Raw genomic sequence first — 26,970 nt, forward strand, 5'->3', positions numbered from 1 at the left:
ACTCTAAGGCTGACACCCTGCCCTCCAGTTCAGCTATCCTCGCGTTCCTGTCTTTTTTCTTGCGGGAGGCCTCTTGAATGCAGAGACCTCTAAGCACTGCTTTATGTGCTTCCCAAAGGGAGATTGGCGATGTAGCTGAATGTTGATTCAAGGAGAAATAATCATCAATGTGATTTTTCAGCCTTTGAGAAATATCGGGATAAGAGAGCAGTGAGTCATTCAGAGCCCAGTTGAATGAACGGGGCCGTGGGTGGAGCGTCGAGCATGTGAGGAGATTTGGGGAGTGATCCGACCAGGGTGTAGAAAGAATGGATATATTAGAGATGTTTGGGAGGAAGGATGGGTTAGCGAATATGTGGTCGATTCTAGTGTGCACTAAGTGGCGTGCGGAGAAGTACGTGTAGTCTCTATTGGAGGGGTGGATCTCCCTCCATAAGTCCACCCAGTGGTGTTGGGCGAGAATCTTATTAAGAGCGGTTGAATCCGCAGAAGGGTAAGGCTGCGGGGGATTAGAGGAATGGGGACTTGAGGATTTATCGAGGCTAGCTTTCAGTATGCAATTGGAGTCTCCACATAGTATTGTGGTGCCTTGGGCATGTTCGGAGACTAATTCCAATAACTGGGAAAAGAAGGCAGCTTGGTGGGAGTTGGGAGCATAATAGGAGACTAAAGTGACCAGTTCATCTGATATCAAACCTGTCACCATGATATAGCGTCCTTCCTTATCAGCCACTGACGACTTAAAAACGAAGGGGACAGATTTTTTAAAACAGACCGCGACTCCTTTGGTTTTATTTGGGGCGTTCGCCATGTAGAAAAGTGGATACGAAGTGGACATAAATTTGGGGTAGGAGCTGGTTGAGAAGTGCGTCTCTTGGAGGCAAACCACATCTGCCTGTTGGGATCTATAATAACGAAAGGCCTTAGTGCGTTTGTGAGGGGAATTTAGGCCCCTCACATTGTGTGATAGGATCGTTAATGGCATGATAGATGGTTGTTGAATTTGCTTATGTTGGCAGTAAGTTTTGGGTCGTTGGCGGAGTTAGAGAAATTATTGTTAGGTGGACCAAATTGGTAGAGTGTACTCGGGCGAGTAGTAGGGATGGAAGGGAGGGCAGGTTGAACAATAACTATGATTAGGAAAGGGTAGGAAGAACTCGTTGGGAAGGGGGGGTGGGACTGTTGTTGGCTAAGCACATAGTGCGAAGCATCAGTGTACAAGGACACTGTGGGGTCATGAGGGTCCGCTAGGGGGCACAATGAAACATATTTAAATGTCGTGAAGAACGGGAGTGAGAACGAGATAGTGGGTTAAGTTAAACTGGAAATTCAATTTCACAGGCTAGGAGTGGGCTTTTCATAGTGCCGGGGGAATTAGGGATAGAGGGCGTAGTGCGAGACCTGAAAATAACCATTATATTAAACATAGTTAATTAACGCCTTAATATGGTCTAGTGAAATATTTGAAACCTGGCTGCCCATTTAAAAGGCCTGACAGAATTCTACAACTTAACACGCTATAAAGAGGAGAAAAGAGAAAAAAAAAAAAAAAAAAAAAAACACTATGAAAACTCGTGTAATAAACATAGTCACTTGTCTGAAGTGAAGAGCAAGTCAAATGGCGTTGTCAGTCTGGAAGTTCGGTTGAAGCGAAAGCTGTAACGGCTTCTGTAGGGTAGGTAGTGGAGCTGTACGCTCCAAGAACGCCTGTAACAATAAACTGAAAAAGAACACATATGAACTATTTGTTCCATTGAACATTATAAAGTATAGGCTAGCGTGTTGTATCCGGGACTACGCTATGAGGTTGTCCTGAAGAGAAGCCTATGGAGTAGTATAGGCACGAACTAAAGTTAGTGGATATCCAGCACGTCATGGGGGAGCCGGAGGATCACGTGGTCTGGGACGGAGGGTCGCAGGTTGGGGCCTCGAGGAAGAAGGTGGGGGGGATGATGGGAGGTCCATGAGTTGTAGTTTAGACAAGCAACGGCTCGCTCCTTCAGGGGAGAGAACTGTATGGACCATATCGAGATGAGAGAAGATCAGTTTAAATGGGAAGCCCCAGCGGTACTTGATGTTGTTGGAGCGTAGGACCTCCAGGTATGGTTTCATAGCACGTCTTTTGGCGATGGTAGTAGGGGCCAAGTCGGAGAACAGTTCATATGAGTGGCCTTGGAATACCAGCGGTGACGAATTTCTTGCTGCCTGTAAGAGCTGTTCCTTGGTTTTGTAATGATGTAATTTAAGGATGATATCCCTTGGTGGACCTTCCGGTTTGCGTTTGCTCAGGGCTCTATGAATTCGGTCCATTTCTAGGCGCTCTATAGGGATTCCTGGTATTAGTTCTTGAAAGAGAGCCGTCGCCGTGGACTGGAGATCGGTGATTGTTTCGGGTATGCCCCTGATTCTGATGTTGCACCTGCGGGCTCGATTTTCGAAATCCTCCAGTCTGTTGTTGAGGGTGTGAATTTCGTCGTGTAGCATCTCGATGTCTTTCTCGTGAGTAGCAAGGGTTGTGTGGGTAGCGTCCATTTTGTCCTCCAGGTCAGAGGTACGGGAACCGAGTTCTCTGATCTCCTTGGTTAAATCCTTGGTCAATTTTTCTGACATTTTGAGTAATTCTGAGTGTAAAATTGATTGAAACTGTGATAGTAAGGCAGATTGATCTGAGGTTGAGGTATTAGGGGTCTTGGTTGTTAAAGCTGGAATAATTTCAGAGTCCGCACCCTCAGGTATAGACGAGTTAGAGGATTCTGACTGGGAGAAGGGGCCAGAAGACATATCGCCGTCCAGATCTGTTAAAGCGGCAAATCTGTTGCTGGGTTGTTTTGAGCTGGCTCTGCGTGCTTTAGGCATGAGGGCGAGTTGAGTAGGAAAGGGCCTCCGTGGTGCTTATCCCGTTCAAGGAAAGAGGGTCAGTAGGAGGGCATATTGCAGTGCGACCCCTAGCGGATATAGGGGGGGCACTTTAAGGCATTACAAAAGTCTTAAGGTGTATTATAAGCTGGGCTTATTTGGGGTGGAGACTGCGATGGGAGGGTTGGTATGATGGTATATAGCCGAGAGGATGATTTTTAAAGTAATCCTCATAATGTGCACGGAATTAGAGCTCAACATGGACACTAGGTGTCGCTATTGTATCAGTGAAGACGGTTGGTGACCAGCTGAGTCTTTTTTGTGTATTATAGAATGTATCACCAGTTCTTAGATTGAGCACTAGGTGTCACCAAACGTCTTTCTTCTAGGGCACCCTCTTTATCCCACTGTATATGACACTTTAGTGGAATGCAGACAGAATTAGCCTAGCGTGCCAGAGTATACTTGTATAGCTCAATGTAGCTATGGAGCCTGCAGGCTCAGCAAAACAGTGCACTGTAAAGTCAGTAAATTGTTGCAATTATGACCCCAGGGGAGAGGAGGGTCAGGGAAGCAAGGCTGAGAACCAAAAGAGTCCAGCATACAGTATACAGTATCTCTGTTCAATGCACTCCCTTCCTCTCTGCAGCGTAATGAGAGATAACAGTAGCCCCAGCGATAGGAGACAACAGAAACTCAGCAGGGTGAAAGATAAGTTGGATCTCTAGCAGGTTTATCCTCAGTGCAGGCTGAGGGAGCAGAGGGGAGGAGCACAGACAATAATGCAGACTAATGCAGACGCTGGGAGCCGGCCAGTGTTTATGTAGTTAATGAGGGAGCAAGGGTCCCCGTCTCTCAGGGCACACACTGCACATTCCCCCTCTCATACCTCCAGGATTTCCAGCTAGTCCGTCCAGAGCCAAGTACCAGCACTCCGAGTCCCTCTCCTTCCAGGTGCACTGTTAGAAAATGGCTGCCGCCTCATGCAGACACTGCTCTCCACCAAGGTATCTCTGAATTAAATCCAGCTGCGGCCGTGATACCGACCTCCTCAGAAGCCGGATGCCTCCAGGTGCCCAGGGGAGCCCAGCGATACCGGTACCAGAACTCTCTGGGTAATATAGCTGCGGGTTATGGTTCAGGGTAATAAGAGCTCCAGCCAGGCACGTCTTTCCTGCTCCACTACAAAGCCACGCCCCCCGTTTTGGTGCTTTTTTGGTGCGTTTTTTGATCCTTTTTTTAAGCAGTTTTCTATGCAGAGTCTGTGTGTTTTTTCTAGGAAGTTTTTTAGGGTTAAAATGGCTGAAAATACCCTAACCCTACCCCTACCCCTAACCCTAACCCTAACGCTAACCCTAACCCTACCCCTAACCCTACCCCTAACCCTACCCCTAACCCTACCCCTAACCCTAACCCTACCCCTACCCCTAAACCTAACCCTACCCCTACCCCTAACCCTACCCCTACCCCTAACCCTAACCATACCCCTACCCCTAACCCTATTCTAACCTTAGTGAAAAAAAAAATTCTTAATTTTTTTTATTGTCCCTACCTATGGGGGTGACAAAGGGGGGGGTGTCATTTACTATTTTTTTATTTTGATCACTGAGATAGGTTATATCTCAGTGATCAAAATGCACTTTGGAACGACTCTGCCGGCCGGCAGATTCGGCGGGCGCACTGCGCATGCGCCCGCCATTTTGCAAGATGGCGGCGCCCAGGGAGAAGACGGCCGGACGGACACCGGGAGGCCGGGTAAGTATAAGGGGGGGAGATCGGGGCACGGGGGGGGCATCGGAGCACGGGGGGAGGGCATCGGAGCACGGGGGGGGGCATCGGAGCATGGGGGGGTGGGATCGGGGCAGCCACACTCCGCCCACGCACTTCCGCCCGCTTCCCCGCACTTCCTGCTGCAGCGGTTCTGCACTACAAACCGCAATAAAACCCGCAGATATATTTTTGATCTGCGGGTTTTACTGCGGGTTTGACCTCACAATGGAGGTCTATGGATGCAGAACCGCTGCGGCTCCGAAAAAAGAAGTGACATGCTCCTTCTTTTTTCCCGCAGCTATTCAGCGCGGCTTTTTTTTTTAAATTCAGGACCATGTGCACAGCGGTTCCTGTTTTCCATAGGGTACATTGTACTGTACCCTGCATGGAAAACAGCTGCGGAACCGCAGCGGCAAAAACGCTGCGGTTCCGCAGTAAAAAATGCACTGTGTGAACATGGCCTAAGACTTATCCTAGCCTAAACTAAGATTTTGCTGTTTTAAAAATTTGTAAATCTCCACAATATTTTTCTATACAACGTACTAACAAAATAACTAAAAGTAAATACCGGTACATAAGGCAGTCCCATTAAGGTCTTGTATGAGACGAGATTGACACTATTGAAGTAAATCAATTAGTGCCACTGTTGTTTTCCTCCTACAGTTACATGTACTCTATAAAAGAGCAGTCTGAAAATTGGGAACATTTCACTGATACTGAATTACGGTATATTTGTAGGTGATATTGGCGAAAAAGGAGAGAAAGGAGCACCGGGGAGACCAGGAAGGGTTGGCCCACCGGGAGAAAAAGGTACTAATGTCTTCCTAAATATTTGCTACATTCATAGTTTTATCATTAGTCCTGAGAGTGTTACTAAAGTTTTTTTTTAAATAGTTTTTAAATAATATAATGACAGACTTGTTAGAAAAATTCTTTATTTATTTATTTTTTTTTAGCAAAAATTGCAGTAAAAATATTCACATTCAACAATTCATCATAATTCTGTATGATGCACATTGGACATGTTGATTACGACGGAATAATGTGTGACCACTGCTTCCTAAGGAGGTAGGAAGTTAGTGTCAAATGGCAGTGTGCACATATAATACCTGTGAGTGTATATACAGTATGTATATAATATGTGTTCATATATATATACACACATACATACAGACACACATACATACACATATACATACATATGCACACATACAGTACATACACACATAGATACATACATACACACACACATACATACGAGAGGTGAGGGACAATGCTACGTGCATGATCTGATGAACTCAATTACAGATAAAAGTAAATTTATGATTGTCGTAGCTACCACTTTTGTCCTAAGGGCTCAAGCACAGAACCCTAATAATCGGATAAGTGTTATCTATCTTTTTGACAGATAGCAGTCGTCCTCATGTTATTCAATGGAGCTGTGTACATGTCCAGTTTTTTTCCCTCGAACATTGTTTGACCTAGCTGCATGCCCGCGCTTAAGACAACTTTCCCATGATGAGCATTTGTTTAGTTTTTGATGTTGCAGAACTTCTGCACCATTTTTACACCTATTATTTAAATGATGGCAAAGTCAAATGCGACTTTCAGGTTTGGATAATTGGACATATTTGTGTCACTGTCTTGTTATATCACATCACTTTAGGTAGCTCCAGTTTAAAATATTTTTTTTCAAAAACTTTCCTTTACATAAATTTAACATGAGATTTGATAATTAAAGTAGAGGGCTCTGAACTGTAAAGGGGAAGGCCTAGGACTATGAGGGAGTTTGTAGGCCCATTGGGGTTAATAAACTGTGCGAGAAAACGATGAGGTTGATAAGAGTGGCAGACGCGCCAATCGCCATTTGACCAGTTACCTGTGAGACTGTGATTTTTGGGACTGGTGGTGTTAAGTTTATTTGCAAGGCCGCCGTACAGCAGCGGTTGGTCTTTGTAAATTTGTTGGTCTAAAGGAACAATATAAATAATAAAAATAGGCATGGACTGTGAATGGGTTTTTTGGCAATGTATTTATTGTGTTTTTTGGTTAAATAAAAGTCGTGGCCAACCCACTTAACCCATCTTTGGTTTTCAGTGTCATTTTTTCAAAGATAAAAGTTTGTGGTTTCTGGTCAATGCAGCCCAAGTCAGTACATGAGAGGATGTTATGCTTTATGTTCTCCTTGCATTCGTGACGAAGCTGCTAAGACTTGGCCTTTATGGCTCTGAATCTTTGCCAGAATGAGAGTTTCCAAATTTGAAATTTCCAAACTCAATAATTTTCACCCATCTTACATCTCTAAAGTAAAGATATCCCTGTAAAAGGTGTAGCCAGGATTATTTATTCACTATTGGCCGAAGAACATCCAGGAAGGTAGCTGCAAACTACCTGCTTGTTGTGCCTGGCATCGATCTCTGTCGGCACAGAGTGGTCACAGACCGTTCCTGCCAGTGATTCAGTGGCTTCCACTCACATCACGCCGACAGAGCAGTAGCTTCACATCTGCTCTGCTCTGTTGATGGGCCGTGCCTGCCGAAGTCTTGATGATTGACAGTGGGCTTCTACCTCCCTAACTGTGGTGAGTTGGCTGTCAATCAGCATGTCATCAACAGTCACGTACCATCGACAGAGCAGCCGGAAGAGGAAGAGCTGCTCTGTTGATGTGGATCAGCTGAATCACCAGCAGGAGCTGTCAGTGACCACTCTGAGCCCGGTGTCGGGTACAAGAGTCAGGTAGTTGCAACTCCCTGCCTGTACTGTTTTTTTTCAACGGGCTTAAAAACTAACAAAAAAGAACCCAGATAACCCATTTAGTTAAATATTGGTTGGGGACAGAATTTTACCTATATTATTGAGATCCTAAAATGATAAGGGATATTTTTTGGAGGCAGAAAAATCCAAAGTTATTTTAAGAGAAATCCACTTCAGGAATTGCTGTTTTTTTTGTTATTTTTATATTTTATTTTATTTTTATTTTCAAGTGTGTTCAAGGTTTGTTGTAGCCCTTTGACTTGACAGAGTCCACATGAAATCCACCTCAAAGAAGTGACACGTCTCTTCTATTTTCTCCATGGGGAGATTTTCAAAACATTAATGGGAAATGCGCTTAGACTCATCATATGAACGGCAAAGTGGAGTTTTAATCAAAATGAATGGTACATATGGTCTTGTTTTCCAGGTGAGATGGGCGACAAAGGAGTAAAAGGAGGCATAGGACGTCATGGGAAGATCGGCCCTATTGGTTCTAAAGGTATTTAGCCTGTGATTTGTATATCTGGTATGACTTAGCTTTCATTACAAATGACATGTTTGTAGTTGGGTTCTTAGGTTTTTCTAACATGCAGTAAGTCACTGAATTAATTCTAACTAGCACAAAATTAATTGATATTACTTTTTCATATTAGGTGAGAAGGGCGACATTGGTAATATGGGTCCTCAAGGTGCCAATGGAGAACCAGGTATATTTCCAGTTCTACATCACAAATGACCAATCATTTGTGGCCTCCTTTCCAAAATAGTATGACAACCTCTCCAGAAAAAAAGAAATGGTAATCAGTCAGAAGAGGGTTCTATGTCATCCATATAAAGTAATATGAAATTTGACAAGACTTTGGCCTGATGGGCAACTTGTTATATCCTTATATTAGTAAAAGTTGATATCATCTTAACAGGGGCACACTGAAACTCATCTTGACATACTAGGTCACAAAATTGTAAAACAAAGGTTTTAAAACTTTGGTCATACCCTCAAGACCATATTCCTAATGCTTTACCAGTTTGACCGTCCTGTGTTGCTCTTCATTAATTGTTAGGTCCGTTCATCGTGCCCCACCTGATTGATGTATTGGATATTTTCATATGTTGTTATAGGGATTCCATGTGAATGTGGACAACTAAGAAAAGCTGTGGGTGAGATGGACATCCTGGTGACACAGCTGACCACAGAGTTGAAGTTTGTCAAAAATGGTATGTGTCACATAATTATCTTCACAAATGTATTTAAAATCCCCCCCCTCCCAATTCTGGAAAAAAAATAAGACCTCTAATACAATAATGAGAGACTATCATTAACACAAGGTCATTAAAGTTCTGGAAAGTTGGAGTTCTTTCCAAATAGGGTTACCAATTATGCAAAGAAAAGTAGGTGCTAAAATACATGTGAATCACCACTTCCTATTATAATGTCTTTTTAAGATGATAGAAAGCTCCAAATCCTCTGTACAGATATTAAAGGGGTTGTCCAGCCTTATGCTACAAGCCTGCAGTCCCTCTAGGTGATTGCAGACCCGTAAATACTCACATCGCGCACACTGACTGATGTGAAGATTAGACATGAGCGAACATTGTCGGCCCCCTCCTTATTCGGCTAGCTAAAGTGCTTACTGAAGAAACTGCACTGGGAACCTGGGTACCTGGAGTGCTCCTGATAATCGAGGTGTCCGGCGCCGCAGCTGCATGTGTCGCGGCTGTGTGACAGTCACAACACATGCATGGAGTGACGATTCTCTGGTGCCGGAAGTGATGGACACGAGACCATGTGATTTGCATACATGTGGTTACGCACCGACTAGATGTGTGCAACCTCAGTCAATGCAAGTGTATTGAGTGAGGTCGGACACAATCTAGTCGAAATGGGGCCATAAGCAGGGTTGGTTTTAGACAAAGAAGGGCCCTGGGCAAAAGTTTAAAATGGGGCCCCAAATGCTCACATATTGCACCATCACACAGAAACATTTCTGTTGTATTTATATCCGCTGAGTTCAGGTCGCTAAACGAGCACGATTGACAATATTGAAGTAATTCAACGCTTGCTTTCCGGCCTCTTTACACTGGTTGAGGAAGAATGATGAGTTCAGATAGTCCTCGATACAGTATAATGTAGGTCCCATATAGTACATATAGTATAATGCAGTCCCCTCACAGAGTATAATGCAGCCTCCTTCAGAGTATACTGCAACCTCTCTGAGTATAATGTAGTTCCCTCAGAGCATAATGCAGCTTCCTCATAGAGTATAATGTAATCCTCTCATAGAGTATAATGTAATCCCCTCAGAGTATATTGCAGCCACCTCAGAGTATAATACAGCCCCCTCAGAGTATAATGCAGCCCCCTCAGAGTATAATGCACCCCCACACACACAATATTATGCAGCCCCCCACACACCACACACAGTATAATGCAGCCCCCACACACAGTATAATTCAGCCCCCCACACACCACACACAGTATAATGCAGCCCCCCACACACAATATAATGCAACCCCCTTAGAGGATAATGCACCCCCCACACACTGTATAATGCAGCCCCCCACACCACAAACAGTATAATGCAGCCACACACAGTATAATGCAGCCCCCCACACAGTATAATGCAGCCCCCTCAGAGTATAATGCATCCCCCTCAGAGTATAATGCACCCCACACACACAGTATTACACAGCCCCCCACACACCACACACAGTATAATGCAGCCTCACATGTTGTGAATTCTGCTCTTGGGCTCCCTCCGGTGGTTATGAGTGGTAGTGCTGCGGTAGTTAGATCGCAGCATTTATCAGGTGTATCTATTTTTTGCAATTTGGGCTGGGCTATATAGCCTTGCTTGATCCTTTAGCCAGTGCCAGTTGTCCATTGTTTTTGGATGATTCACATCCATACCTGGTCTCTCCTGTTCTGCTGTTCATTTCAACAAAGATAAGTTCTGGCTTTGTTTTTGCTGTCCACCTGCTGTGGACCTTATAGTTCTGTGCATTTTCAAGTTTTGTCTTGTCCAGCTTTGTGTGTGAAGGATTTTTTGCAGCCAAGCTGTGTCTCTGGAGATGCAGATATACCCTCCATGTCTTTAGTCAGATGTGGTGATTTGTATTTTCTGTGGTGGATATTTTCTAGTGTTTTAATACTGACCGCATAGTACTCTGTTCTATTCTTTCTTTTTAGCTAGTATGGCCTCCTATGCTAAATCCTGATTTCATGTCTGCGTATGTTATTTCCCTCTCCTCTCACAGTCAATATTTGTGGGGGGCTGTCTTTCCTTTGGGGATTTTCTCTGAGGCAAGATAGGTTTCCTGTTTCTGTCTTTAGGGGTAGTTAGATCTTAGGCTGTGTCGAGGGGTCTAGGGAGTGTTAGGTACCCCCCACGGCTACTTCTAGTTGCGCTGCTAAGTTCAGGGTTTGCGGTCAGTACAGGTAACACCTTCTCTAGAGTACGTCTCATGCTGCTCCTAGGCCACCAGATCATAACAGTACAACTGGCCAACAATGAGTTAATTGCATCTCAGAAGAAGGGAGGAAAGGTTTTGAGCCATTTTTTTTCCTTAGCCTGTATGGTCTGTTCCTCCCTCTTAATCTCTGGGTGGCTACGGAACCTAGTAATGACATGGATGTTCAGGAGTTGGTTTCTCGGGTGGATCAGCTTGCTGCTAGGGTACAGGGTATTTCAGATTATATTATTCAGACTCCTGCCTTAGAACCTAAGATTCCCACTCCTGATTTATTTTTTGGTGACAGATCCAAATTTTTGAGTTTCAAAAATAACTGTAAACTGTTTTTTGCATTGAGACCCCGGTCTTCTGGTGATCCCATTCAGCAGGTTAAAATCATCATATCTCTGCTGCCACAGGATTGGGCATTTTCCCTGGAATCTGGCAATCCTGCTTTGCTTAATGTTGATTCTTTCTTTCAAGCATTGGGGTTATTGTATGATGAGCCTAATTCTGTGGATCAAGCTGAGAAGATCTTGTTGGCCCTGTGTCAGGGTCAAGAAGCGGCAGAATCGTATTGCCAGAAATTTAGAAAATGGTCTGTACTGACTAAATGGAATGAGGATGCCTTGGTGGCAATTTTCAGAAAGGGTCTTTCTGAATCTGTTAAAGATGTTATGGTGGGGTTCCCCACGCCTGCTGGTCTGAGTGATTCTATGTCTCTGGCCATTCAGATTGATCGGCGCTTGCGCGAGCGCAGAGTTGTGCACACTGTGGCGTTGTCCTCCGAGCGGAGCCCTGAGCCTATGCAGTGTGATAGGATTTTTTCTAGAGCTGAACGACAAGGATTTAGGCGTCAGAATGGGTTGTGTTTTTACTGCGGCGATTCTGCTCATGTTATTTCTGATTGCCCTAAGCGTACAAAGAGAATCGCTAGTTCTGTTACCATCAGTACTGTACAACCTAAATTTCTATTATCTGTGACCTTAATCTGCTCATTATCGTCATTTTCTGTCATGGCATTTGTGGATTCAGGCGCCGCTCTGAACTTAATGGACTTAGAATTTGCCAGACGTTGTGGTTTCCCCTTGCAGCCTTTGCAGAACCCTATTCCTTTAACCCCTTCCCGACCTTTGACGCATACGCTGCGTCATGAAAGTCGGTGCCATTCCGACCCATGACGCAGCATATGCGTCATGGAAAGATCGCGTCCCTGCAGATCGGGTGAAAGGGTTAACTCCCATTTCACCCGATCTGCAGGGACAGGAGGAGTTGTACTTTAGCCCAGGGGGGGTGGCTTCACCCCCTCGTGGTTACGATCGCTCTGATTGGCTGTTGAAAGTGAAACTGCCAATCAGAGCGATTTGTAATATTTCACCTAAAAAAATGGTGAAATATTACAATCCAGCCATGGCCGATGCTGCAATATCATCGCCAATGGCTGGACACACTAATGTGCACCCACCCCACCCCTCCGATCGCCCCCCCAGCCCCCCGATCTGTGGTCCGCTCCCCTCGGTCCTGTGCTCCGCTCCCCCGTCCTCCTGCCCGCTCCCCCGTGCTCCAATCACACCCCCCGTGCTCCAATCACCCCCCCTGCACTCCGATCCCATCCCCCGCACAGCGATCCCCACCGCACAGCGATTCCCCCCCGTGCTCCGATCCACCCGCCTGCACAGCGATCCCCCACCCCGTGCTCCAATCCACCCCCCCGTGTTCCGATCCACTCCCCCGTGCTCCGACGCCCCCCCGTGCCCTGATCTCCCCCCCCTTATACTTACCTGGCCTCCCGGGGACCGTCCGTCTTCTTTCCTGGGCGCCGCCATCTTCCAAAATGGCGGGCGCATGTGCAGTGCGCCCGCCGAATCTGCCGGCCGGCAGATTCGTTCCAGAGTGAATTTTGATCACTGAGATATAATCTATCTCAGTGATCAAAATAAAAAAAAGTAAATGACCCCCCCCCTTTGTCACCCCCATAGGTAGGGACAATAAAAAAAATAATTTTTTTTTTCCACTAAGGTTGGGGTAAGAACTAGGGGTAGGGTTAGGGTTAGGGGTAGGGTTAGGGTTAGGGGTAGGGTTAGGGTTAGGGTTAGGGGTAGGGTTAGGGGTAGGGTTAGGGTTAGGGGTAGGGTTAGGGTTAGGGTTTCGGTATGTGCACACGTATTCTGGTCCTCTGCGGATTTTTCCGCTGTGGATTTGATAAATCCGCAGTGCTAAACCGCTGCGGATTTATGGTGGATTTACCGCATTTTCTCTGCGCATTTCACTGCGGTTTTACAACTGCGATTTTCTATTGGAGCAGTTGTAAAACCGCTGCGGAATCCGCAGAAAGAAGTGACATGCTGCGGAATGTAAACCGCTGCGTTTCCGTGCAGTTTTTCCGCAGCATGTGTACAGCGATTTTTGTTTCCCATAGGTTTGCATTGAACTGTAAACTCATGGGAAACTGCTGCGGATCCGCAGCGTTTTCCGCAGCGTGTGCACATACCTTTAGAATTAGGCTATGTGCACACGGTGCGGATTTGGCTGCGGATCCGCAGCAGTGTTCCATCAGGTTTACAGTACCATGTAAACATATGGAAAGCCAAATCCGCTGTGCCCATGGTGCGGAAAATACCGCGCGGGAACGCTGCGTTGTATTTTCCGCAGCATGTCAATTCTTTGTGCGGATTCTGCAGCGTTTTACACCTGTTCCTCAATAGGAATCCGCAGGTGAAATCCGGACAAAAAACACTGGAAATCCGCGGTAAATCCGCAGGTAAAATGCAGTGCCTTTTACCCGTGGATTTTTCAAAAATGGTGCTGAAAAATCTCACACGAATCCGCAACGTGGGCACATAGCCTTAGGGTTAAGGTTGGGTTGGAATTAGGGTTGTGGTTAGGGTTACGGGTGTGTTGGGGTTAGGGTTGGGATTAGGGTTATCGGTGTGTTGGGGTTAGGGTTGTGGTTAGGGGTGTGTTGGGGTTAGGGTTGTGATTAGGGTTATGGCTACAGTTGGGATTAGGGTTAGGGGTGTGTTGGGGTTAGTGTTGTGATTAGGGTTATGGCTACAGTTGGGATTAGGGTTAGGGGTGTGTTGGGGTTAGTGTTGGAGGTAGAATTGAGGGGTTTCCACTGTTTAGGCACATCATGGGGTCTCCAAACGCAACATGGCGCCACCATTGATTCCAGCCAATCTTGTATTCAAATAGTCAAATGGTGCTCCCTCACTTCCGAACCCCGACGTGTGTCCAAACAGTGGTTTACCCCCACATATGGGGTACCAGCATACTCAGGAAAAACTGCGCAACAATTACTGGGGTCCAATTTCTCCTGTTACCCTTGAGAAAATAAAAAATTGCTTGCTAAAACATCATTTTTGAGGAAAGAAAAATGATTTTTTATTTTCACGGCTCTGCGTTGTAAACGTCTGTGAAGCACTTGGGGGTTCAAAGTGCTCACCACCTATCTAGATAAGTTCCTTGGGGGGTCTAGTTTCCAAAATGGGGTCACTTGTGGGGGGTTTCTACTGTTTAGGCACACCAGGGGCTCTGCAAACGCAACATGACGTCCGCAGACCATTCCATCAAAGTCTGCATTTCAAAAGTCACTACTTCCCTTCTGAGCCCCGACGTGTGCCCAAACAGTGGTTTACCCCCACACATGGGGTATCAGCGTACTCAGGAGAAACTGGACGACAACTTTTGGGGTCCAATTTCTCCTGTAACCCTTGGGAAAATAAAAAATTCTGGGCTAAAAAATTATTTTTGAGGAAAGAAAACGTATTTATTATTTTCACGGCTCTGTGTTATAAACTTCTGTAAAGCACTTGGGGGTTGAAAGTGCTCACCACATATCTAGATAAGTTCCTTTGGGGGTCTAGTTTCCAAAATGGGGTCACTTGTGTGGGGTTTCTACTGTTTAGGCACACCAGGGGCTCTGCAAACGCAACGTGACGCCCGCAGACCATTCCATCAAAGTCTGCATTTCAAAAGTCACTACTTCCCTTCTGAGCCCCCACGTGTGCCCAAACAGTGGTTTACCCCCACACATGGGGTATCAGCGTACTCAGGAGAAACTGGACAACAACATTTGTGGTCCAATTTCTCCTGTAACCCTTGGGAAAATAAAAAATTCTGGGCTAAAAAATTATTTTTGAGGAAAGAAAACGTATTTATTATTTTCACTGCTATGTGTTATGAACTTCTGTGAAGCACTTGGGGGTTCAAAGTGCTCACCACACATCTAGATTAGTTCCTTTGGGGGTCTAGTTTCCAAAATGGGGTCATTTGTGGGGGATCTCTAATGTTTAGGCACACAGGGGCTCTCCAAACGCGACATGGTGTCCGCTAATGATTGGAGCTAATTTTCCATTTAAAAAGCCAAATGGCGTGCCTTCCCTTCCAAGCCCTGCCGTGCGCCCAAACAGTGGTTTACCCCCACATATCGGGTATCTGCGTACTCAGGACAAACTGGACAACAACATTTGGGGTCCAATTTTTCCTATTACCATTGGCAAAATAGGAAATTCCAGGCTAAAAAATCATTTTTGAGAAAAGAAAAATTATTTTTTATTTTCATGGCCCTGCATTATAAACTTCTGTGAAGCACCTGGGGGTTTAAAGTGCTCAGTATACATCTAGATAAGTTCCTTGGGGGGTCTAGTTTCCAAAATGGGGTCACTTGTGGGGGAGCTCCAATGTTTAGGCACACAGGGGCTCTCCAAACGCGACATGGTGTCCGCTAACAATTGGAGCTAATTTTCCATTCAAAAAGTCAAAAGGCGCGCCTTCCCTTCCGAGCCCTTCCGTGTGCCCAAACAGTGGTTTACCCCCACATATGAGGTATCGGCGTACTCGGGAGAAATTGCTCAACAAATTTTAGGATCCATTTTATCCTATTGCCCATGTGATAATGAAAAAATTGAGGCAAAAAGAATTTTTTTGTGAAAAAAAAGTACTTTTTCATTTTTACGGATCAATTTGTGAAGCACCTGAGGGTTTAAAGTGCTCACTAGGCATCTAGATAAGTTCCTTGGGGGGTCCAGTTTCCAAAATGGGGTCACTTGTTGGGGAGCTCCAATTTTTAGGCACACGGAGGCTCTCCAAACTTGACATGGTGTCCGCTAAAGAGTGCAGCCAATTTTTCATTCAAAAAGTCAAATGGCGCTCCTTCCCTTCCAAGCCCTGCCGTGCACCCAAACAGTGGTTTACCCCCACATATGAGGTATCAGCGTACTCAGGACAAATTGGACAACAACTTTCGTGGTTCAGTTTCTCCTTTTACCATTGGGAAAATACAAAAATTGTTGCTGAAAAATCATTTTTGTGACTAAAAAGTTAAATGTTCATTTTTTCCTTCCATGTTGCTTCTGCTGCTGTGAAGCACCTGAAGGGTTAATAAACTTCTTGAATGTGGTTTTGAGTACCTTGAGGGGTGCAGTTTTTAGAATGGTGTCACTTTTGGGTATTTTCAGCCATATAGACCCCTCAAACTGACTTCAAATGTGAGGTGGTCCCTAAAAAAAATGGTTTTGTAAATTTCGTTGTAAAAATGAGAAATCGCTGGTCAAATTTTAACCCTTATAACTTCCTAGCAAAAAAAAATTTTGTTTCCAAAATTGTGCTGATGTAAAGTAGACGTGTGGGAAATGTTATTTATTAACTATTTTGTGTCACATACCTCTCTGGTTTAACAGAATAAAAAATCAAAATGTGAAAATTGCGAAATTTTCAAAATTTTCGCCAAATTTCCGTTTTTGTCACAAATAAACACAGAATTTATTGACCTAAATTTACCACTAACATGAAGCCCAATATGTCACGAAAAAACAATCTCAGAACCGCTAGGATCCATTGAAGCGTTCCTGAGTTATTACCTCATAAAGGGACACTGGTCAGAATTGCAAAAAACGGCAAGGTCTTTAAGGTCAAAATAGGCTGGGTCATGAAGGGGTTAAGGGGCATTGATGCTACACCTTTGGCTAAAAATAAACCTCAGTTTTGGACACAGCTGACCATGCGCATGGCGCCAGCCCATCAGGAAGATTGTCGTTTTCTGGTGTTGCATAATTTGCATGATGATATTGTGCTGGGTTTTCCATGGTTACAGCTACATAATCCGGTGTTAGATTGGAAATCTATGTCTGTGACTAGTTGGGGTTGTCAGGGGGTTCATGGTCACGTTCCTCTGATGTCAATTTCCTCTTCCCCCTCTTCTGAAATTCCTGAGTTTTTGTCAGATTTCCAGGATGTATTCGATGAGCCCAAATCCAGTTCCCTTCCACCACATAGGGACTATGATTGTGCTATTGACTTGATTCCAGGTTGTAAGTTCCCTAAGGGTCGACTTTTCAACCTGTTTGTGCCAGAACATGCCGCCATGCGGAGCTATATTAAGGAGTCTTTGGAGAAGGGGCATATTCGGCCATCTTCTTCACCATTGGGAGCAGGTTTTTTTTTTTGTTGCCAAGAAGGATGGCTCCTTGAGACCGTGTATTGATTATCGCCTCTTGAATAAGATCACGGTCAAATTTCAATACCCTTTGCCTTTGCTTACTGATTTGTTTGCTAGGATTAAGGGGGCTAGCTGGTTTACTAAGATTGACCTTCGAGGGGCATATAATCTTATTCGTATTAAACAGGGTGACAAATGGAAAACTGCATTTAATACGTCCGAAGGCCATTTTGAATACCTTGTGATGCCATTCGGACTCTCTAATGCCCCATCTGTGTTCCAGTCCTTCATGCATGATATCTTTCGGAGTTATCTTGATAAATTCATGGTTGTATATTTGGATGATATTTTGATTTTTTCCGATGATTGGGAGTCTCATGTGAAACAGGTCAGGATGGTATTTCAGATCCTCCGTAATAATGCTTTGTTTGTGAAGGGGTCGAAGTGCCTCTTTGGAGTGCAGAAGGTTTCTTTTTTGGGCTTCATTTTTTCTCCCTCATCTATAGAAATGGATCTGGTTAAGGTTCAGGCCATTCATGATTGGATTCAGCCCACATCTGTGAAGAGCCTTCAGAAATTCTTGTGCTTTGCTAATTTTTATCGTCGTTTCTTTGCCAACTTCTCCAGTGCGTTTAAACCTCTGACCGATTTGACGAAGAAAGGCGCTGATGTGACGAATTGGTCCTCTGCGGCTGTTTCTGCCTTTCAGGAGCTTAAACGCCGATTTACTTCTGCCCCTGTGTTGCGTCAGCCAGATGTTTCTCTTCCATTTCAGGTTGAGGTTGACGCGTCTGAGATTGGGGCAGGGGCCCTTTTGTCTCAGAGGAATTCTGATGGTTCCTTGATGAAACCGTGTGCCTTCTTTTCTCGGAAGTTTTCGCCTGCGGAACGCAATTATGATGTCGGCAATCGGGAGTTGTTGGCTATGAAGTGGGCATTTGAGGAGTGGCGTCATTGGCTTGAGGGGGCCAAGCACCGTATTGTGGTCCTGACCGATCATAAGAATCTGATTTACCTCGAGTCTGCCAAACGATTGAATCCTAGACAGGCTCAATGGTCCCTGTTTTTCTCCCGTTTTGATTTTGTGGTCTCGTACATTCCTGGTACTAAGAATGTTAAGTCGGATGCCCTCTCTAGGTTTTTTTTTTCCTGATTCCCCTGGGGTTCTTGAGCCGGTCGGCATTCTGAAGGATGGGGTGGTTCTTTCTGCCATCTCCCCTGATTTACGACGGGTTCTTCAGGAATTTCAGGCTAACAAAACCTGACCGCTGTCCAGTGGGGAAACTGTTTGTTCCTGATAGATGGACTAGTAAAGTGATTTCTGAGGTTCATTGTTCTGTGTTGGCTGGCCATCCTGGGATTTTTGGTACCAGAGATTTGGTTGGTAGGTCCTTTTGGTGGCCTTCTTTGTTGCGGGATGTGCGTTCTTTTGTGCAGTCCTGTGGGATTTGCGTGCGGGCTAAGCCTTGCTGTTCCCGCGCTAGTGGGTTGTTTCTGCCTTTGCCGATCCCTGAGAGACCTTGGACGCATATTTCTATGGATTTTATTTCAGATCTTCCGGTTTCCCAGAGGATGTTGGTTATCTGGGTGGTTTGTGACCGGTTTTCTAAGATGGTTCATTTGGTACCTTTGCCTAAATTGCCTTCCTCTTCTGATTTGGTTCCGTTGTTTTTTCAGCATGTGGTTCGTTTGCATGGCATTCCGGAGAATATTGTGTCCGATAGAGGTTCCCAGTTTGTTTCTAGGTTTTGGCGGGCCTTTTGTGCTAGGCTGGGCATTGATTTGTCTTTTTCTTCCGCATTTCATCCTCAGACAAATGGCCAGACCGAGCGAACTAATCAGACTTTGGAAACTTATTTGAGATGCTTTGTGTCTGCTGATCAGGATGATTGGGTGGCTTTCTTGCCATTGGCCGAGTTTGCCCTTAATAATCGGGCTAGTTCTGCTACCTTGGTTTCACCTTTTTTTTTGTAATTTTGGTTTTCATCCTCGTTTTTCTTCAGGGCAAGTTGAGCCTTCTGATTGTCCTGGTGTGGATTCTGTGGTTGACAGGCTGCAGCAGATTTGGGCTCATGTGGTGGACAATTTGGTGTTGTCTCAGGAGGAGGCTCAGCGTTTTGCTAACCGTCGTCGGTGTGTTGGTTCCCGGCTTCGGGTTGGGGATTTGGTCTGGTTGTCTTCCCGTCATGTTCCTATGAAGGTTTCTTCCCCTAAGTTCAAGCCTCGGTTTATTGGTCCTTATAGGATTTCTGAGATTATCAATCCAGTGTCTTTTCGTTTGGCCCTTCCAGCCTCTTTTTCCATCCATAATGTGTTCCTTAGATCTTTGTTGCGCAAGTATGTGGTGCCCGTTGTTCCCTCTGTTGATCCTCCGGCCCCGGTGTTGATTGATGGGGAGTTGGAGTATGTGGTTGAGAAGATTTTGGATTCTCGTTTTTCGAGGCGGAAGCTTCAGTATCTGGTCAAATGGAAGGGTTATGGCCAGGAGGATAATTCTTGGGTTGTTGCCTCCGATGTTCATGCTGACGATTTGGTTCGTGCCTTTCATTTGGCTTGTCCTGATCGGCCTGGGGGCTCTGGTGAGGGTTCGGTGACCCCTCCTCAAGGGGGGGTACTGTTGTGAATTCTGATCTTGGGCTCCCTCCGGTGGTTGTGAGTGGTAGTGCTGCGGTAGTTGGATCGCAGCATTTATCAGGTGTATCTATTTTTTGCAATTTGGGCTGGGCTATATAGCCTTGCTTGATTCTTTAGTCAGTGCCAGTTGTCCATTGTTTTTGGAGGATTCACATCCATACCTGGTCTCTCCTGTTCTGCTGTTCATTTCAACAAAGATAACTTCTGGCTTTGTTTTTGCTGTCCACCTGCTGTGGACCTTATAGTTCTGTGCATTTTCATGTTTTGTCTTGTCCAGCTTTGTCTGTGAAGGATTTTTTGCAGCCAAGCTGTGTCTCTGGAGATGCAGATATACCCTCCATGTCTTTAGTCAGATGTGGTGATTTGTATTTTCTGCGGTGGATATTTTCTAGTGTTTTTATATTGACCGCATAGTACTCTGTTCTATTCTTTCTTTTTAGCTAGTATGGCCTCCTATGCTAAAATCTGATTTCATATCTGCGTATGTTATTTCCCTCTCCTCTCACAGTCAATATTTTTGGGGGGCTATCTATCCTTTGGGGATTTTCTCTGAGGCAAGATAGGTTTCCTGTTTCTGTCTTTAGGGGTAGTTAGATCTTAGGCTGTGCCGAGGGGTCTAGGGAGTGTTAGGTACCCCCCACGGCTACTTCTAGTTGCGCTGCTAGGTTCAGGGTTTGCGGTCAGTACAGGGACCACCTTCTTCAGATTACGTCTCATGCTGCTCCAAGGCCACCAGATCATAACACCCATCAAAGTATAATGCAGACCCCACATAGTATAATGCAGCCCCCTCAGAGTATAATGCAGCCCCTGACACACAGTATAATACAGCCCCTAACACAAAGTATAATGCAGCCCCCCACGCACAGTATAATTCAGCCCCCCACAGACACACACAGTATAGTGCAGCTCCCACATACAGTATAATGCAGCTCATTCATAATATAATGCAGCCCCCTCAGAGTATAATGCAGTCCCCCACATACAGTATAATGCAGCCCCGTCATAGTAAAATTCAACCCCCTCAGAGGATAATGCAGCCCCCACACACACAGTATAATGCAGCCCCATCAAAGTATAATGCAGCCCCCTCATTGTATAATGCAGCCCTCTCAGAGTATAATGCAGCCCCCACACACAGTATAATACAGCCCCCAACACACAGTATAATTCAGCCCCCCACAGACACACACAAACAGTATAGTGCAGCCCCCACATACAGTATAATGCAGCTCATTCATAGTATAATGCAGCCCCCTCAGAGTATAATGCAGCCCTTTCATAGTAAAATTCAGCCCCTTCATAGTATAATGAACCCCCACAAAGTATAATGCAGCCCCCACACACAGTAAAATGCAACCCTCCACCCCCAGTATAATGTAGCCCCTTCATTCACAGTATTGTGCAGTCCTCCACACGCAGTATAGTGCAGCCCCCACATACAAAAAATAGTGCAGCCCCCCACAGTATAGTGCAGTCCCAACACACAGAATAGTACAGCCCACACACAGTATGGTGCAGTCCCCACATACATAGTATAATGCAGCCCCCCCACACACAGTATAGTGCAGTCCCCCACACACAGTATAGTGCAGCAGACACACACACACACACACACAATTCTTACCTCTCCTCCTTATTCCCCCCTGCTCTGTCTTCAGCACTCTGCAGAGCTTCTCAGCTCCCCTGCTGGCACACGATGAGTCAGAGGCACAGGGGGATGATGGGAGGAGTGTCATGTGATGCTCTCTCCTCCATCACTGCTTTCAACTGTATCAGCATCTACTCATTGGCCCAATAACTGCCATGTGGTGTGCCGCTATTAGCGGCCCGCCACTTGCTGGGGGCCCCTAGAGGAGCAGGGCCCTAGGCAGCTGCCTGGTCTGCCTGACCCTAACGTCGGCCCTGGCCATAAGCATGCATATAGCATAACCTCCCACTCCAAATGCTGGCACTGGAAAATCCTCACAGTGTGCACATATTGTGATTGCAGACTTGTAGCCTAAGGATGGACAATTCCTTTAAGACAAGTGTCCAGTTTCTGTTCTTACTTTATTCACACTGTTCCCCTGAGTATTCAGATTTTTTTTTTCATCCACCATACGGTTCCAGAGGTATGAGCCTTTTTATTTTGTGTTACTTACTATGATCTTTACTAAGGGGGCGTGACTCACAGGTTATTAATAAAAGGCTGCCTAAAGACACCCCCCCCAAAAAGGCCTATATCTATGGAATCATAACAACACAAAACAAAAATCTGATTACCCAGGGAAGCAATGGGAATAAAATGAGAGTAAATATTGACTACTTTTGACCTGGTGACAGGTCCTCTCTAAACTGTAACCACCTGTAGTCTCCACTGGGAGGAGCTTAGGAGCACAATTTCAATGGATCTCTCTGAGGCAAACTCCAAAGCTCACTCTATGTGCACACGTTCAGGATTTCTTGCAGAAATTTCCTGAGCAAAACCAGACATTTTCTGCAAGAAATCCGCATGCATTTTTTTCGCGTTTTTTTTTTTGTGTGGATTTTTTGCGTTTTTTTCGGAGATTTCTCAATGCAATGATATAGTGGGAAATCTGCAAAAAATCCGCAAAATTAATGAACATTCTGCGTTTTTTACCACGATGCGTTTTTTTTCGCGGAAAAAACGCATGAGGTGCACAAAAATTGCGGAATGCATTCTAAATGATGGGATGCATATGTATGCGTTTTTTATGCGTTTGTATAGCGTTTTTATAGTGAAAGTTTTTTTCTGTCTATACAAAGCAGAAATCATAATATAAAATTGAATTATTGTTCTCTTTCGTGGCATTATGTGCTCTTGATACTGAGGAACTGAAAAAAAAATATTTTTTTCACTAAAATCATGAATACTGTGGTCATTTTAAAGGGAACCTGTCACCCCCATAAGGCGTTTGTATCTAAAAGAGCCACCTTGTGCAGCACAAATGCTGCATTCTGACAAGGTGGCTCTTTTAGTTATGATGCCTGCACATGCTGAAATAAACGTTTATAAAATGTGCCCTCTCATACCCTGAAACCGTCCCGGGGGCGGGACTCTCCTTCCTAATCAGACGCAGCACAGCCGTCACTCCAGGTGTGTGCGCGCCGGGTGCCGACTCATCTTGCTGCATTATCGTCTGCGGCGCCTGCGCATTAAGTTATTTTTTTCGGGCATGCGCAGTTGTGCTGCCCTTTGTACTTACAGTGCAGGCGCCGGGGAGGATAATGCGCGCACAGGCCCGGAGTGATGGCTGTGCTGGGTCTGATTAGGAAGGAGAGTCCCGCCCCCGGGACGGTTTCAGGGTATTAGGGGGTACATTTTATAAATGTTTATTTCAGCGTGTGCAGGCATCATAACTAAAAGAGACATCTTGTCAGAATTCAGCATTTATGCTGCACAAGGTGGCTCTTTTAGTTACAAACGCCTGAGGGGGGTGACAGGTTCCCTTTAAATGCCGTTTGTGTATTCTGTCCAATTTTATGGAACCCTGTGAGATTCCTAATGACATCAAGGGGATTCCCATTGCACAGCTGGCTAAGAGGGATGTCTATGCACACATGGTCAAAATTGTTGGTACCCCTCGTTTAATGACAGAAAAAGCCACAATAGTCACAGAAATAACTTGAATCTGACAAAAGTAATAATAAATAAAAGATCTATGAAAAAAAACAAATGAAAGTCAGACATTGCTTTTCAACCATGCTTCCACAGAATTTAAAAAAAAAGTGAAACTCATGAATTAGGCCTGGACAGAAATGATGGTATCCCTGAAAATAATGTGATAAACGTGATACATGTTAAATCAAGGTGTGTCCACTAACTAGCATCACAGGTGTCTACAATCTTGGAACCAGAGAGTGGGCCTGTATATAGGGCTACAAATATTCAGTGTGCTGTTTGGTGACATGGTGTATCACACTCAATATGGACCAGAGGAAGCGAAGGAAAGAGTTGTCTCAGTAGGTTAGAAAGAAAATTATAGACAAACATGTTAAAGGTAAAAGTTATCAAACCATCTCCAAGCAGCTTGATGTTCCCGTGACTACAGCTGCACATATTACTCAGAAATTTAAGATTCATGGGACTGTAGCCAACCTCCCTGGACGAGGCAGCAGGAGGAAAATTGATGACAAATCAAAGAGACGGATAATACGAATGGTAGCAAAAGAGCCCAGAAAAACTTCTAAACAGATTAAAGGTGAACTTCAAGCTCAAGGAATATCAGTGTCAGATCGCAGCATCCGTCATTGTATGAACCAAAGTGGACTTCATGGGAGACGACCAAGAAGGACACCATTGTTGAAAAAAAATCATAAAAAAGCCAGACTGGAATTTGCCAAACTACATGTTGACAAGTCATAAAGCTTCTGGGACAATGTCCTATGGACAGATGAGACAAAAATGGAACATTTTGACAAGGCACATCAGCTCTGTGTCCACAGATGGAAAAATGAAGCATACCAAGAGAAGAACACTGTCCCTACTGTGAAACATGGAGGAGGCTCTGTTATGTTCTGGGGCTGCTTTGCTGCATCTGGCACAGGGTGTCTAGAATCTGTGCAGGGTACAATGAAATCTCAAGGCTATCAAGGGATTCTAGAGAGAAATGTGCTGCCCAGTGTCAGATAACTCGGTCTCAGTCGCAGCTCATGGGTTTTGCAACAGGATAATGACCCAAAACACACAGCTAAAAACAACCAAGAATGGCTAAGATGAAAACATAGGATTATTTTGAAGTGACCTTCTACGAGCCCTGATGTAAATTCTATTGAGCATCTTTGGAAGAGATGAAACATGCCGTCTGGAAAAGGCACCCTTAAAACACGAGAAAACTGGAACAGTTTGCTCTTGAGGAGTGGGACAAAATACCTGTCGAGAGGTTCAGAAGTCTCATTGACCGTTACAATCGTTTGATTGCAGTGATTGCCTCAAAAGGTTATGCAACAAAATATTAAGTTAAGGTATCATCATTTCTGTCCAGGCCTATTTCATGAGTTTTATTTTTTATTCTGTGGAAGCATAGTTGAAAAGCAATGTCTGACTTTCATTTGTTCATTTTCATAGATCTTTTGTTTATTATTACTTTTGTCAAATTCAAGTTATTTCTGTGACCACTGTGGGTTTTTCTGTCATTAAACGAAGGGTGCCAACAATTTTGACCACGTGTGTATGTACTGACTATCTAATAAGGTATATCCATTAGATTGGATATGGAGACAGCAGGTAGCACAAAAAAAATCACTTTGTCTTGAAGCCTGTGCCCCAGTAGTGAAAATATACATGAAAATATTTAAAATTGAAATAAAATGTAAAATAAATACAATAGAAAGAATATGGATGGGACTACCATATGTCACACGGCCAAAGCATGTAGTATCACAGTGCTGCGTGAAAAGTGAACGTCATTGTGTTGCGACCCGCATGTTATCACACGCCAGCTGCATTTCTGATGGTTTGCATGTCCCTTTATAATATTTATCTTATATTATATTTCTTATCTAAACCGCTGAAAGGGACTGAACAGTAGCTTCCATTTGTTAAAAATATTGCCCAAAATAAAAGTGGTGCAAAAATCTAAAGAAAAAGACATATATATTTCTAGTTTTCTATGTACATAACTGCTGAATTGTACATTAAGCCTGTTATCGAAATACGAGTGCTCACTTTTCAGCACTGCCCTCCCCCGCAGTTGTTGCTGGAGTGCGAGAGACAGATACTAAGATTTACTTACTGGTGAAAGAAGAGAAGAAATATACGGAGGCCCAAGCCTATTGCCAAGGAAGAGGAGGAACGCTCAGCATGCCCAAAGATGAGACCACAAATAGTCTGATTGCCTCTTACATCAACCAGGCTGGCCTCAGCAGAGTGTTCATTGGAATCAATGACCTGGAGAAGGAAGGTTACTATGTGTATTCTGACCGCTCACCGATGCAGACCTTTAACAAATGGCGGCAGGGAGAACCAAATAACGCATACGATGAGGAGGACTGTGCCGAAATGGTGTCCTCGGGAGGATGGAATGATGTCTCCTGTCTCATAACTATGTATTTCATTTGTGAGTTTGATAAAGAGCATGTGTAAATGTTTCCTCATATATGTAATAACCTTGAGGTTCTGCAGCAAGTTATGCACTTATGGTTAAAAGAGTCTCCCAAGAATATAATAACATGGCCTCTGTCATATAATTCAAATGGCAGCATATTCTAGTTACATGTCAGGATGGGCTGCAGTCTGAAGAAACACAGTTCCCGAGACCTGCGTCTCAATGACAAAGGAGCAGTATCAGAAGGCACATACCTCTGAGAGCCAAGTAGAAGGGGTGTGACATTAGAAGAAATACATCCTACCCTCGATCAACTGAACACAGAGGATAAAGAGTTGAGAATAAAAAATGTTTGTGCTCAGTCAGCCGAGGAGAAGATTTATTTCTTCTCCTGTCACAGCTCTTCTCTCCAGCTCACAGAGGTATGTGGGTTTACAATACAGCTCCTCTGTCAATTGAGACACAGATCTCTTGAGCTGTGTTTCTACATACTGCAGACCATCCTGACACGTGACTAGGATGAGCTGCCATATGAATTACGTGACGGGAGACATTTTATTACATTTTTAAGTAACCACTTTAGTATGGCAGGAAATAATTCACAATAACGTCAAGTCTAAGCATATTACAAAAGAAAGAGGCCATACTTCCCAATACAATGGCAATATATGGCAAGATGCAGACAGGTCCCAATGTCTATATTCGTATTGTGGCCAGTAATTGATAAGTATGTCCTCTCTTTTTCTGTGATGTGTAATAGGCATGGAGAAAGACTTGGTTCAATTCTTAGTGTCCCTGTATTACTCTCAGTTTTTTCATTTATGGGGCAATTTTGATTTCATTTAAAGATTTGAGCCAGAATGATAACATGGTTGCTAGGTACTTGCTGCATAATAACCCTGTTGTTTGGCAGCATATACAGTATATAGTTACCAACCTGTCAACTCTAAAGGGGCCATTCCCCATCACTGGAAATATTAATTGGATTAATTAGATAAATTCATGTGGAGAACCTTT

General features: G+C 44.5%; 1 protein-coding gene across 1 annotated transcript in view; it reads left to right on the plus strand.

Annotated features, from left to right (window-relative positions):
• The window catches only part of COLEC11 (collectin subfamily member 11), a 62,138-nt gene extending 36,147 nt beyond the window's left edge, over window positions 1-25,991 (plus strand). Inside the window, exons 3-7 of the mRNA XM_069768132.1 lie at window positions 5,365-5,436; window positions 7,808-7,879; window positions 8,034-8,087; window positions 8,500-8,595; window positions 25,600-25,991. Coding sequence (XP_069624233.1) covers window positions 5,365-5,436; window positions 7,808-7,879; window positions 8,034-8,087; window positions 8,500-8,595; window positions 25,600-25,991 — 686 coding nt within the window. The remainder of the gene's footprint in view (window positions 1-5,364; window positions 5,437-7,807; window positions 7,880-8,033; window positions 8,088-8,499; window positions 8,596-25,599) is intronic.
• The last annotated feature ends 979 nt before the right edge of the window (window positions 25,992-26,970 follow it).

This window comes from Ranitomeya imitator, chromosome 5, assembly GCF_032444005.1.
Source record: "Ranitomeya imitator isolate aRanImi1 chromosome 5, aRanImi1.pri, whole genome shotgun sequence".
NCBI classification, from domain to species: Eukaryota; Metazoa; Chordata; class Amphibia; order Anura; family Dendrobatidae; genus Ranitomeya; species Ranitomeya imitator.